A 15,585-nucleotide genomic window follows, 5' to 3' on the forward strand; every position below is an offset into this window, starting at 1 on the left:
TATTAGCAGGACATCTGCAGGAGATCCCAGTACCATGATTATTAGCACGCAGGATGTCTGCTGGAGATCCCAGTACCATGATTACTAGCAGGACGTCTGCGGGAGATCCCAGTACCAGGATTACTAGCAGGATGTCTGCGGGAGATCCCAGTACCAGGATTGTTAGTAGGATGTCTGCTGTAGATCCCAGTACCAGGATTACTAGCAGGACATCTGCGGGAGATCCCAGTACCAGTATTACTACCAGGACGTCTGCGGGAGATCCCAGTATCAGGATTACTAGCAGGATGTCTGTGGGAGATCCCAGTACCAGGATTATTAGCAGGACGTCTGCAGAAGATCCCAGTACCAGTATTATTAGCAGGACGTCTGCAGGAGATCCCATTACCAGTATTATTAGTAGGATGTCTGCAGGAGATCCCAGTACCAGGATTATTAGTAGGACGTCTGCAGGAGATCCCTGTACCAGTATTATTAGTAGGACGTCTGCAGAAGATCCCAGTAACAGTATTATTAGTAGGACGTCTGTGGGAGATCCCAGTACCAGGATTACTAGCAGGACATCTGCGGGAGATCCCAGTACCTGGATTACTAGCAGAACATCTGCGGGAGATCTCAGTGCCAGGATTAATAGTAGGACGTCTGCTGGAGATCCCAGTACCAGTATTATTAGTAGGACGTATGCTGGAGATCCCAGTACTAGTATTATTAGTAGGACGTCTGCAGAAGATCCCAGTAACAGTATTATTAGTAGGACGTCTGTGGGAGATCCCAGTACCAGGATTACTAGCAGGACATCTGCGGGAGATCCCAGTACCACAGTATTACTAGTAGGATGTCTGCGAGAGATCCCAGTACCAGGATTATTAGCAGGACGTCTGTGGGAGATCCCAGCACCAGTATTATTAGTAGGACGCATGCAGAAGATCCCAGTACCAGGATTATTAGTAGGACGTCTGCAGGAGATCCCAGTACAGTACCAGTATTATTAGTAGGACGCCTGCAGAAGTTCCCAGTACCAGGATTACTAGCAGGATGTCTGCGGGAGATCCCAGTACCAGGATTACTAGCAGGACGTCTGCGGGAGATCCCAGTATCAGGATTACTAGCAGGATGTCTGCAGAAGATCCCAGTACCAGTATTATTAGCAGGACGTCTGCAGGAGATCCCATTACCAGTATTATTAGTAGTATGCCTGCAGGAGATCCCAGTACCAGGATTATTAGCAGGACGTCTGCGGGAGATCCCAGTATCAGGATTACTAGCAGGATGTCTGTGTGAGATCCCAGTACCAGGATTATTAGCAGGACGTCTGCAGAAGATCCCAGTACCAGTATTATTAGCAGGACGTCTGCAGGAGATCCCATTACCAGTATTATTAGTAGGATGTCTGCAGGAGATCCCAGTACCAGGATTATTAGTAGAACGTCTGCAGGAGATCCCTGTACCAGTATTATTAGTAGGACGTCTGCAGAAGATCCCAGTACCAGTAATATTAGTAGAACGTCTGCAGGAGATCCCAGTACCAGGATTACTAGCAGAACATCTGCGGGAGATCTCAGTACCAGGATTATTAGCAGGACATCTGCTGGAGATCCCAGTACCAGTATTATTAGTAGGACATCTGCTGGAGATCCCAGTACTAGTATTATTAGTATGACGTCTGCAGAAGATCTGTTGTGAATTCTGCTCTTGGGTTCCCTCCGGTGGTTGTTGGTAGTAATGCAGTTGTCCCTGGGTTGCAATCCTGGGCAGGTGTCCCTGCTGATTGCAGCTCTGACTGGGATATTTAGGTGTGCAGGATTCATTAGCCCTTGCCAGTTGTCCATTGTTCTTGGAGGTTTTGCATCTCTATCTGGTTCCTCCTGCCCTGCTGCCAATTCAGCAAAGATAAGTGTCTGGTTTTGTTTCTGCAGCACACATGCTGCGTGCTTTACAATACAGTACTATTCAATGTTTTTTATTGTCCAGCTTAGACTGTGTTTGGATATTTCAGTCAAGTTGGATTCTCAGGAGATGCAGATATACATTCCATGTCGTTAGTTAGATGGTGGAATTTTTGTATTATCTGCTGTGGATATTTTTAGGGTTTTAATACTGACCGCTTAGTATTCTGTCCTATCCTTTTCTATCTAGCTAGCGTGGCCTCTTTTGCTAAATCCTGATTTCTGCCTGCGTGTGTCTTTCCTCTAATACTCACAGTCAATATTTGTGGGGGGCTGCCTATCCTTTGGGGTTCTGCTCTGAGGCAAGATAGAATTCCCATTTCCATCTATAGGGGTATTTAGTCCTCCGGCTGTGTCGAGGTGTCTAGGATGTGTTAGGTACACCCCATGGCTACTTCTAGTTGCGGTGACAGTTTAGGGTTTGCGGTCAGTACAGGTTCCACCTACTCCTGAGAAAGTCTCATGCGGCTCCAAGGTCACTGGATCATAACAAAGATCCCAGTAACAGTATTATTAGTAGGACGTCTGCTGGAGATCCCAGTACCAGTATTATTAGTAGGACATCTGCGGGAGATCCCAGTACCAGGATTACTAGCATGACGTCTGCTGGAGATTCCAGTACCAGTATTATTAGTAGGACGTCTGCAGAAGATCCCAATACCAGTATTAGTAGTAGAACGTCTGCGGGTGATCCCAGTATCTGGATTATTAGTAGGACATCTGCTGGAGATCCCAGTACCAGTATTATTAGTAGGATGTCTGCTGGAGATCCCAATACCAGTATTAGTAGTAGAACATCTGCGGGAGATCTCAGTACCAGGATTATTAGTAGGACATCTGCTGGAGATCCCAGTACCAGTATTATTAGTAGGATGTCTGCTGGAGATCCCAGTACTAGTATTATTAGTAGGACGTCTGCAGAAGATCCCAGTAACAGTATTATTAGTAGGATGTCTGCGGGAGATCCCAGTACCAGGATTACTAGCAGGACATCTGCGGGAGATCCCAGTACCAGTATTACTAGTAGGATGTCTGCGAGAGATCCCAGTATCAGGATTATTAGCACGACGTCTGTGGGAGATCCCAGCACCAGTATTATTAGCAGGACGTCTGCAGAAGATTCCAGTACCAGTATTATTAGTAGGACGCCTGCAGAAGATCCCAGTACCAGGATTATTAGTAGGACGTCTGCAGGAGATCCCAGTACAGTACCAGTATTATTAGTAGGACGTCTGCAGAAGATCACAGTACCAGGAATACTAGCAGGACGTCTGCGGGAGATCTCAGTACCAGGATTACTAGCAGGACGTCTGCGGGAGATCTCCGTAGCAGTATTATTAGTAGGATGTCTGCAGGAGATCCCAGTACCAGTATTATATTAGTAGGACTTCTGCAGAAGATCCCAATACCAGTATTAGTAGGACTTCTGCAGAAGATCCCAGTACCAGTATTATTTGTAGGACGTCTGCGGGAGATTTCAGTACCAGTATTATATTAGTAGGGCGTCTGCAGGAGATCCCAGTACCAGGATTATTAGTAGGACTTCTGCAGAAGATCCCAATACCAGTATTATTTGTAGGACGTCTGCGGGAGATTTCAGTACCAGTATTATATTAGTAGGACGTCTGCAGGAGATCCCAGTACCAGGATTATTAGTAGGACTTCTGCAGAAGATCCCAATACCAGTATTATTAGTAGGACTTCTGCAGGAGATCCCAGACTCCCAGTAGTAGAATTACAGACGTCTGCAGGCTGGAGGTGATTGGCAGCTCCAGGGGAGGGATCTCACACTGGGACTGGGAGGGCTAGACTTCCAGCAGCAGCATGAGCCGAGGCAAAGCACAGTCAGCACAGTGACAGAGCCGGGAGTCTGCACCAAATTAGTTCAACTTAACCCCAGGATCCAGGAGACAAGTTCTGGACCTCGGGACATCTCCAGAGCCAGACCTTCATTAGCAGAACCTCAGCCTCCAGTTGTCGCAGTACCACTAATTACTCAGGAGAAGGACAAAGACTCGGATGAAGGTGCATTACTGATCCCCGGTGTATACTACAGAAGGGAGAATGGATTAACTAGCCAGATATATACTACTACATGTAGCACATGCTTCCTCGGGATCTTACTTGGCTTCTTGAGGCTACAACTCTCCAACAATGGACAACTTCTTCACAGAGGTGAGTTGGGTCTGCGGCTGGAGGTTGTGGGCTTTACATTTTATATTGATACGTGATTATTAGTCTGTTTGCATTTATTTTCCCTCCTGTAGGACTTTCTTGCAGAAAGTGATGGCTCACATTAGGAGTGAAGTGGCCACTTGATGGCTTTGTGGTCACCTCTGTAGTTCTCACCTCTAGTGTGTGCTTGCATTGTGTTTGATACAAAGCTGTTTGTGTGTAGAGGGGGATGTTACATTGTTTAATGTGAAGTACCATATAAGCTGGATTTTGTGCTTACATATTCACTACCGTTCCTAAATTCTAGGCTCTGGTATTGTATTTGACTTTCCTGTTTTCTCCTGGTAACAGGAAAAGTGACTTAGAAAACATTCCCAGATGCTGTGCAAAGGAAATATAAACTGCATCATTACCCCGTGTTATTAGTTACTGCAGTAGGGGTACCTCCACATGGAAACATCACTGCAGGCTTCGAACTTGGGGCTATTGTGATATACTTTGCTGTCTGGTGGAGGACATCAGCCTAGGTGCTGGGTCTGAGACAAGGGGATGGCAATCTGCCTGATTCCTCACAGAGAGCTCTGGTATTTCCTTTTCCTAAAGTTTGGGTTTCCTGTGAGGGATACCTTGATATATGAAGCTGAAGGCGCGCAGACCCTCTGTAGAGAGGGACAAACCACATGTCTGGAGACGAATGCTGGGGACATAAAGTCAAATAAAGAGCATTATCTGTAGGTTTGGCCATAGGTGTAGATCAAACGTTCATAACTTACTCCTGGATGAGAATCTATTCATGGTCAAATCTTTCTACGGAAATATTTGTATTGTCTTGTATGGAAAATTCAGTTGTCAAATGTTGTTCAGACAATATAGCAAGCAAAGCAGTTCCTTCATCCTTCTCCCCCCATTCTTTAATAGTGCCAAATAAGTAAAGAGCAGATTAATAACTAGGCAAAGGAGATCAAAAATGGAGACGTTTGTTTGTTTGCTTGACTTGTTTGCATCCGTGACAATTGGTGAATTTTTTATTTTCACTATTACCAAAAATTAATGATATTTATAAGTGATCCTTTAAAGGAATATATCACGTAAATTGAGCAGAGTTGCAGTATCAAGCACAACCAGAATTCAGGATACACCGATAGGTAAACGCTGAAGAGGTGGTGGTAATAGGTAAACGCTGAAGAGGCGGTGGTACTTCAGAAAATGCCATGGCTCTTTAGTTCCCAAGATTGTATGGTCTAGACCCCAACTGGTTACACATTGATGGCCTATCTAGGTCGTCAGTCAGTGTATAACCCTCTTAGGCCATGTTCACACACTCAGTATTTGGTCAGTATTTTACCTCAGTATCTGTGAGCCAAAACCAGGAGTGGAGCAATCAGAGGAAAAGTATAATAGAAACACATCACCACTTCTGTATTTATCACCCACTCCTGGTTTTGGCTTACACATACTGAGGTAAAATACTGACCAAATACTGCTAGTGTGACTGCGGCCTTAAAGGGAATGTGTCATCAATTTATGCTGCCCAAACGATGATTTAGACACTGGCTGCGTTATTGCATGTTTTTGTATGTTTTATAGTATCAGAGACATCATACTTTGAAAAGCCAGACCCCGGACTGACTCAGATGACTGATCCTAGTCACACTGGTGTCTGCTCCCCGCCCCGATCCCCCTGACTGACAGGTCTCTTCCTATGTAAGTGTGTAGGGGCAGACCTTTCAGTTAAGGGGATGAGGGCTTCACACTAGTCTCCTGAGATGTATAGTCTTTGTTTGGCTGTGAGGTTTCAGAGTAAGCCTACACTGCTGAAATAACACAGCCAGTGTCTGGTTCATGCTTCCTGTGATTCTGGCAGCATGAATCAAATGATAGCTTCCCTTTAAATCTGTGCTTTTCGGCCATGTGCACACGTGTCATGCACGGGTGTTACAGTAGCAGGACTGTGTATGAGATTTTAAAGTAATATCAAGCAGGAGTTCTCAGAAATATCAGTAATGTCAATTTCTGCTGCAGAAATAACCGTGGATTTCTCGCTTTGCGATGCATGGATGAAATGTGTGGCTTTACCACACCATATTCAAGGCCAAATCCTTAGTAAAAATCAACTGCTGTGGAATTCCCACTGTTGGTGGTCCACCATGAATATTTCCGACTGGGGCATGTGATGTATCCTAACATAGTGCAGTCTGCAGGAACAGATATTTTCAGAATGGATCAGGCCTTGAGCAGAGAATTGAAAGTCAACCTCATTGAGGTAGATGAATCTGAACCTTTCACAGCTCTGTGCTGAAGTAGTGAGCTTGGAACAAATCACAGAGCTATAAATGGGGCAATGCTTTACCAGATCGGCAGCAAGTCATCTTTGGGGGGTCCAAACGTGCACCATAACATAACTTTCACCCCGTTATAATACAGACGCCGCATATAAACTCTTCTTTTTCAAAAAACAAAACAAAATTAAATTACCGTAGCTGACGGCCAAGACAACATTTTCATGGAAAAGTAGTTGCGATAAATGATCCATTCATGTGATTTCTTATCACGGACTGTGCTGAGTAGGTTGTTTCATAGACTTGTTTATATCTACTATCTGCACATTCTAGGAGGCTGAGGATATGGAGGAGACAATTCTACCAGAAACTCTCTGCAAATTACAACAAAAAATGGCATTGCTGCTTGTGCGGCTGTGACCAAATCTGGCATCCATTAGTCTAGCTCCAGCTCTGGAGATGCGGCTCTGTTTCACATTTGGCTCACGCTCTATTCATGGCTATGGGTATAGATTCTGGATGAGAATCCCACCCAGGTCTGTAAAAGGGGCTGCAGCACAATCCAATTGGGGGATGGTATGTGGGGTTCCAGAGAATATACAAGAAGAAAAATATTACACTTGGCCTGACTCCAGTTTGTTTCTATCAAATCTACAATCTTATTGTGAATCTGGAAACTATACTAAATTCTATACCAATTAGTTCCGAGAACAAAGAGTGGAAAGACAGATTGTGGCTGCGATAAAGTAGAATGGCTGTAGATATTACTATAGAAAGTTCTCAGCTCGTTGTCACAAGATTCCAGGTTAGTCACCAGGAGGTTTCTAGGGTCATAATAACACTGGAAAACCATGTAAAATACGGCGGAAAAAAAATATCAAATGGACATCTCAGATGGGACAACTTCCCTGAACATTTATTATATAACATGAAAATGACCGGATAAGAGCTGACCATAAGCAGATTGTCACTTGAGGTTTCCACAACTAATTACACCATTAGTTGCTCATAAATTCAGTTTGAATGCTGAGAATGCTTCCTAGGTTTATTTTTCCCACAGTCACAGACATATAATTTCATTTGATTATGACGTATATTCTCTCATCGGGCTGATTCTGCTAATGACACTCTGCTCAAACTCTGTCAGTGTCATCTTAGTGTGATCCGATTCTGTCACATGGAAGACTCACTGCAGAGGTGCGGAGAAGAAGATGGAGAGCATAATTGACCATTGCCTTTGTACACGGTAATCTGACTGCACTCGGATGGCATCAGACTGCAGTCCGATGTTTCTTATGCACCCATAGACTAGTACGGTGAGCGTGGTCCAAGTATTGGAGCCACTCGCAGCTTACTAAAATAGTTTTTTCAAGCCGAATCGGCATTAGAAAGTAAGATCTGCACTGCTCCATAGTATAACACTGGGCCGAGTGCTTTCCGATAAAACATTGCATAGCCGTGTTATACACCAGTGTGAGCGAGACCTATATATGCCCCAGTGATTAACTAATTGCTTTTAGATCCTGCTTCTCCAACCCCAAGAATAAGCTGATGGCTGTAATGCAGCTCATTGCTGCACATCTCTTCCCTGGCTCATAGTTCATATGGCCTACGGCCTGGGCTACACTGCAACTTTTTGTAGCTCTACTGATTGATTTTAACTATTTAGCTCAAATAGTTCAAAGCAGTCCATTGAGCTGCATGCAATTGGGTGGACTGCAGCTGCCCCTTAATAGTTAAAACCAATCAGTCACAGTGTAGCCCAGACAATAAAAGAGGATATGATAAAGGGTTTTAAAAATTGGAAAAACTTTTAAGCCAAGTGTCCACAATGAGTATTTGGTGAGTTTTTTGTGTTGCACATTTTCTGCACCTATCAGGCGCATGTGTCCTATATCTCTGAGATTGTTGGCCGACCCCTTCGATATCGGCAGGTTTTGTCCGACAGTAGTCTAAGGGTACCGTCACACAGTGCCATTTTGATCGCTACGACGGTACGATTCGTGACGTTCTAGCGATATCCATACGATATCGCAGTGTCTGACACGCAGCAGCGATCAGGGACCCTGCTGAGAATCGTACGTCGTAGCAGATCGTATGGAACTTTCTTTCGTCGCTTGATCACCCGCTGACATCGCTGGATCGTTGTGTGTGACAGCGATCCAGCGATGCGTTCGCTTGTAACCAGGGTAAACATCGGGTAACTAAGCGCAGGGCCGCGCTTAGTAACCCGATGTTTACCCTGGTTACCAGCGTAAACGTAAAAAAAACAAACAGTACATACTCACATTCCGGTGTCTGTCCTCCGGCGTCTCAGCTTCTCTGCACTGTGAGCGCCAGCAAGCCGGAAAGCGAGCACAGCGGTGACGCGGTGACCTCACCGCTGTGCTTTCCGGCTATGGCGCTTACACAGTGGAGAGAAGCAGAACGCCGGGGACAGACACCAGAATGTAAGTATGTACTGTTTGTTTTTTTTTACGTTTACGCTGGTAACCAGGGTAAACATCGGGTTACTAAGCGCGGCCCTGCGCTTAGTAACCCGATGTTTACCCTGGTTACCCGGGGACTTCGGCATCGCTCCAGCGCCGTGATTGCAACGTGTGACCGCAGTCTACGACGCTGGAGCGATAATCATACGATGCTACGACGTCACGAATCGTGCCGTCGTAGCGATGTAAATGGTACTGTGTGACGGTACCCTAATGGGTATGGAGTCCAATCTAGATAAAAAGAGGCATAGGTCTTTTACATATCAAAGTACTTGAAAGTTGGAATTTTTTTTGCTTAGCCATGTATAAGATGTGTAGCGCCCCCACCGCCGCAGGGCCGAGGGGGACCCGGTACCGGGCCTACGAGTCTCTGCTCTGGGGTTGTCACGGCGGCTAGGCCCCGGTCCGTGACCCTGCCGAGGGGCGCACAGTGAACGATGTGTCAGATGTTGGTAGTGGTGGTGCGGTGCAGTAAATAACGAGGACACCAGGTTGCAGTCTCTTTACCTCTTTACTGAAGATCTCTGAGTCCACAGTCCAGAATACGGTTCACCAGGCTGCGCAAGTCCGGCCGGTCCAATGGCACCTCCAGAGTTCTCCTCACAGGTGGAAATCGGTGCCTTCCTTCTAGCGCTATGTGTTGTGGTCCACCCCTGCTGTGCTTACGGAAAGTCCCCCACAACCGTTGTGTCTGTTTCTTAAGTTCCCTCACAACTCGATTAAATGATGTTCTTCTAATCCTCCGTCCCTCCCTGATGTTCTGGTTGGGACGGCACCCGTTTGACGGGTAGGCTCGGAGCTCTTCCGGGACCCTAGAGTCGCCCCTCTCCACAAGTTGCCCCCCAAGACTGCATAGGTGATTTGAGTTAGACAGCCCGCCTTAGACTGACTGTCCTGCCGCTGTTTAGAGTATTGCTTGAAGCTGAATGTTATGATACTCCCTCGGCGTTCCGGCCACCGGTAGTGCGCCTCAGTAGGATGTTGCTCCGGTCTTACAGCACGACTCCTACTGGTATTTCTCCTTTGCGTGATCTCGTTTCTCACTCAGCACAATCTATCTCGCTTCTAATCCTTTCTTGGGCACCGCCACTACCCGGAGCAGGCGCGGTCCCGTTACGTTCGTTCAAGTTGCCAAGCCTCTGTCAGGATCCCACCCCTGACAGAGACCCTACTGTCTCTTCCCCCACAACACCCTCTGCCACAAGGTGTTGCCTGGTTCCAATCCAGTCAGCTTTCTGATCTAACTTCCTGCCTGACCCCCAGTTTACCCACTATGGTGGGGAGTGGCCTAGTGAATAGAACCCTTAGCTCCCCCCGGAGGCCCAGCTGTGAAATGTATTGGTGTCTGTGATACCTGATTAGATGAACTCCTTCAGTGCCATCAGACACTCCCCTTAGTGGCGGAGCCACAGTACTGCAACGACCAGGACTCTGGGGCGCTGCACTTGCATACAAAGCTGGGTACAGTATGAAGCCGTTTGATAAGGAGCCATTCTTTATATGTAAATGGTTCATGGACATTACACATAACTCCCTGGAGATGGGGCTTTGGTAGACTTTGTGGGACTTTTTACTGTTTCTATGCTTTTGTCTCTAAATGATTCCCTTTGAGGCTATGTTCACACGATCCTTTTTTTGATCCTTTTTTTTCAGGTCCTTTTTCCATGCAGGGTACAGTCCAATGTTACTCTATGGAAAACAAAAACCGCTGTGCCCACTATCCTTTTTTTCTCAGGCAAATCCGCGAGGATTTGCCTGCAGAAAAAAAGAAGTACCATGTCACTTCTTTCTGCGGATTCAGCTCCTGTTTTCAACAGGCACCAATAGGAAAGTGCTGTTGAAAACCCGCAGAGGAATCTGCAGAAGAAACTGCAGGAAAATCTGCAGTGCAGTTTTGCACTGCGGGTTTTCCAAATCAGGACCTGAAAAAAAAAGGATCAAAAAAAGGATCAAAAAAAGGATCGTGTGAACATGGCCTGATACTGGGCGTTACATTGGAGACTCAGAGAAGACATTGAGTGTATGGTGTTTGTATAGTTTCAATAAATGACCTTTATGTAAGCCACATGTTTATAAGGAGTTCTTAGCACCTATGTCCTTCAACTAGATGTACCATGTTAGTTGTCAATATGATCAATACGCACAGCATCAGCTTACTGGTTACCTATACATATGTTAGATTAGGTTTGTGGTACACCATCAACATTTCTGGATGTAGCTATTTGACCATAGATTTTTATGACCAAAGTCATATATTTGTCCATTGTGTTGGACCTTTAGCACCAATTGTTTAGAAAGACATCCCATTTTCATAGTACGATCTTTTCAGATAGTGTTTGCTTTGCAATTTACAGCTTATTAAAATTTATATCCATTCTTGAAATATTAACACTTTTCTGATGTTTACAGCTTGTGGTCTGGTGGAGCGACCACTACTGTTTAATTTGTAAGCACTTTGCTGAATCTGGTCATTATTAGGAGGTTACAGTGTGCTCCAGCGATATTGGCCAGCATCAAAACAGTGCTTACAAGGTCAATAGAAAAAGAGCTTGTAAGCAATGCGTGTGTTCTTCTGTCTACCAGCGGTGGTCAGTCTCCAAGGCAATGAGCTGTAGACAAAAGAAATGTTACTATCTAAAGAGAGGCTGAAAATGTGAAAAAGCCGTAAATGACTTAGATTTATAAGCACTAATTAAAAATGCCTATTTATGAAGATGGGAATAACCATTACAGAAACTTTTCAAAGTATGTTTATTTTCAGTATTCCTCCTTATACTTAGATAAAGGGTTTTGTCCATCTCTCCTTTAAAATGATAGACTACATCTTCACTCCAACGTAATGTAGAGTGTAGTAAAACCCCTACGGTTTCTAATGTAAAGTCCCTAAAGGCGTGTTCTGGGTCTGCATATCCTTAGGATCTGTTTTTGTTTTTTTTTGGAGCAGCTTGGTATTTTTCCAATAGTAAGACATCCCAAGGCTGGTTACACACATCCCAAGGCTGGTTACACACATCCCTGTTTTATGATCCATACCATGACCATGATGCACAGACTGACCAACAACTCGACATCCTCATATAGCCCTATGAGGCTGTCAAGTTTGGACAAGGAGACCCACGGCCCATCCATGCCTTATGGTCTATAAAGACAGATGTATTAGGCTACTTTCACACTATCGTCGGTACGGGGCCGTCGCGCTGTGTCGGCCCGACGTACCGACGCATACTGTGCAAGCGCCGCACAACGGGGGCAGCGGATGCTGTTTTCCCACGCATCCGCTGCCCCATTGTGAGGTGCGGGGAGGTGGGGGCGGAGTTCCGGCCCGTCGGCACAAAAAAACGTTACATGTAACATTTTTTGCTGCCGGCGGTCCGCCACAACACAACGCAACCGTCGCACGACGGTTGCGACGTGTGTCAATACGTCGCAATGCGTCGCTAATGTTAGTCTATGGGGAAAAAACGCATCCTGCAGACGACTTTGCAGGATGCATTTTTTCGCCAAAACGACGCATTGCGACGTATGCAAAAAAACGCAAGTGTGAAAGTAGCCTAAGACCAGTCTTGGTGGAAGATTGCCTCTGTGACTTCCATATACTCCTGTAGGGCATTTACTCTGAGGTTATCCTCCTTTAAACTGTTAACCATTAACATATATTGTCACATTGTAGTTGTGTAGGTCACAGTTTTGATGCACATTTTCCCATACTGTAACATAAGTGAACCATGTTTGCTGTTTATTATGTGGAACAGACTTCTTTGTTAGGTCTTTTTCTCTCTCAACACCTGCCTATTGTTTGCTCGCAGTGCAGACGGGCAGGTGGGAATCATCCTGGCTGCTTTTATATACATGAAGTACAGCTGAGCTTTGCACACTTTGCATATTCCTTTCCTAGACCAGGCTTGCTTGCTTTCAACCCTGCTGTATATGAGCTTACAAGATCAAAAACACTTCTATAGGTGAAACATTACTGGGGGGAAGGAGCTTTCTCGTCCCTCCTTTTAACAGGTTAACTTGAAAGGGCTGCTAATAATTAACCCGGTTTGGTGTGCTGAGGAATAAAGCGTTGGGATCCGGTGCAGCTTCCTGACCTGCTTCACTTGTTAGCTCTTGTTTTTTTTTTTTTAAACAGCATTGTGACGTCAGTAACTGACAGTGCGTATCTGCTGACGGCTACTGATTCACCAGGTAGCCAGAAACCTGGGAAATCCTGGAAGAACAGACTTTCAGTTAATGTTGAATGTATCTGCATGAGAAGGTATGGATGGTTCAGCAATGGAGGGCAAATTCTATCTTTTATTTTATTTTTTGAAACTTTTTTGAGTCTTCAATGCAAAGCTGTGATCTGGAAAGCCCTGGGTGTTGCAAAAATATAATATGTGAATAAAATCAGCGCACAGTTGTCTAGTAAGTAAAGTACACCCTGATAGTCTGGTTGATATTGACGATAATATATAATATACGAGGACCATTTCATGAGATATGTTGTAGGTCTTTCATTCCTTTGCACTCCTAGTATGTCCAGGAAACAGTGTTAGAGTACTTATTGTTAACACCAACAGCTGATACACAAAGGTTTGCATGTAACCAATTTATAGCCGGTGAATTACCCACAGACTCCTGAAATATCTGTTATTTTAATGAGATACGTGGCTGTATTAAAATCCTTTATTTGCATCTTCTCTGACTGATTTTCATTCTATCCACTTAAAAGGGGGATATCCAGGACTTAAAAAAAAATTGTGCCTAAGCACTAACAGGCATGAGGTTGCTACAACTACCTGCCTATTGTACTTGGCGCCGGTCATTGACCGCTCCTGCCGGAGATTCAGCTGCTCCCTGTTGTGGTTTCTCTTCCTGTTGACAGGGTGGGACTATTGGTCTCATGCTGATTGACAGCCTGCTTCCTCCAATTAGCCAGCTGTCATTCAACATGACACCAGTAGTCCCGCCCTGTCAACAGGACAAGATACCACCGCTCTGTTGACGTGATGTCAGCGCAGGTCTGTGACCGCTTTGTGCCAGGGGAAAATGGCAACTAGCTGCCTGTTAGTGGCTAGGCACTTTTTTTCTTTTAAACTCCCGGATATCCCCTTTAAACATGAGTACAGTCTCTAGTCTGAAAGAGCCACTTGCAACATACACAGGTAGAATTGTACATCACATTAAGCTTCGTTACCTCAATGAGTATTTGGTGAGTTTTTGATGTTGCAGAATCTCTGCACTTAACAGGTAAATTAGGTTACTTGTGTTTTTTCCAAATGCGATTTTGTCAAGTTCTTGAGGTTTTGTCTCTTTTTGGTGTGTCTTGTTTTAAGTAAAGCTGCTTTGTTTTAAAACACTTCCTGGTATTAGGCTTTGACAAAACTTTATTGATGCAGTCATGAATGAATTACATGCGTTTAGTGTGTTTCTGCACCAGAAAAACACTGAAATCGTATGTGCATTTTTTACCTGCGGATTTTTCGCTTCTAATACAAGTCTACGGGGTAACTGCACATAAAACTCAGCGTACCCACAAGAGAAAGTGACATGTTGTGGATTGGAAGCACTCACAGCAGGTCAGTATACACAGCATAAAAAAAGGACAGAGGGCCTCAGATTTCTATAAGTCCCATCCAGTGGGGTGGAACTGTAAAATGCTGCTTTTTTGGAGCAGTGAAAATACTCAGCATTGAAAATTCACCACCAAAAACTCATCATGGGAACTTAACCTAATGGTTTAGTATGTGCCAGTGAATCCTTCTCCTGCTAGGGACAACTGATTCCAAGTATCGTAATTTCAATGTGCAGGTTTTGTGTGAAGTGAAAATACGCAATGTCAAAAACTCTTCGTATGAACACAGCCTAAAACTGAAATGTTAGCTCTAATGGAGAGCCATTGAATCACACACAGCAAGTGTTATATTTTATGGATAAAGGAGACTAGTTCTCAGAACTTCAGTGTTTCAAAGAATAATTTTCCCATTTTCAGGGACATATGTGTATCTATAACCCATGTTGGATGCTTTTTATACATTACGCCTAAGGTATTTATCCCACACTATACGCCCTCACTTTATCCTTTTCTGCTTGTAACGAGAGTGACTAGCACAATAGACATTGGTGTATCCTATATTCTCAGTTTATCATAGCAGTTGAACGGTGGAATGAGCGCTATGTGTTTTGGAACAATCCGTTTTCTGTTTGACCCTAACATAGGAGAAGGCCATTCACCTTTTGAACTTTGCATGTCTACCTGATAACAATTAACAATGGATTTCCTTGGACCAAGAGCTGACTGTGTGTTTGTCAGGAGAGTGAGACAGCAAGGTTTTGACTCTTCTCTTTGCCCTGTATATTGCAATAAACATGTAAGCCACCGTCTTTATGTGACAGCTGGCCACCCATGCTTCGTTTCTGGGCTTAATAAACTGAAATAGTAAGCCATGCCTATCCTTTGACTGCATGGTCAACTATTTAATGATCTTAAATTAGGCTTGGTCTAGAGTAGGCTTTTGATAATGGCCATTTTTTTTAGACTTTAAGGGGGTGTTTTGAGATTTATAAAAAGTTATCCAAGAACAGGAAATAGGTTAATGGAAAAAAAAACACTATTAATCTTTTCAGTATACTTCAGTGCTTTTGTTCTAGTGACCACCAACGATCTCTGTGTACTCCCTGCGGGGATCACAAGCTGTACATCCTCCATGTGAT

General features: G+C 44.5%; 1 protein-coding gene across 1 annotated transcript in view; it reads left to right on the forward strand.

Moving 5' to 3' along the window:
* The first annotated feature begins 3,781 nt into the window (after nt 1-3,781).
* Nucleotides 3,782-15,585, forward strand: part of MYO10 (myosin X) — a 243,549-nt gene continuing 231,745 nt past the window's right edge. The window contains exon 1 of the mRNA XM_077269704.1: nt 3,782-4,121. Within this exon, the coding sequence (XP_077125819.1) occupies nt 4,101-4,121 (21 nt within the window). The 5' untranslated portion in view covers nt 3,782-4,100. The remainder of the gene's footprint in view (nt 4,122-15,585) is intronic.

The sequence above is a fragment of the Ranitomeya variabilis genome, chromosome 6 (genome assembly GCF_051348905.1).
Source record: "Ranitomeya variabilis isolate aRanVar5 chromosome 6, aRanVar5.hap1, whole genome shotgun sequence".
Classification (NCBI taxonomy): Eukaryota; Metazoa; Chordata; class Amphibia; order Anura; family Dendrobatidae; genus Ranitomeya; species Ranitomeya variabilis.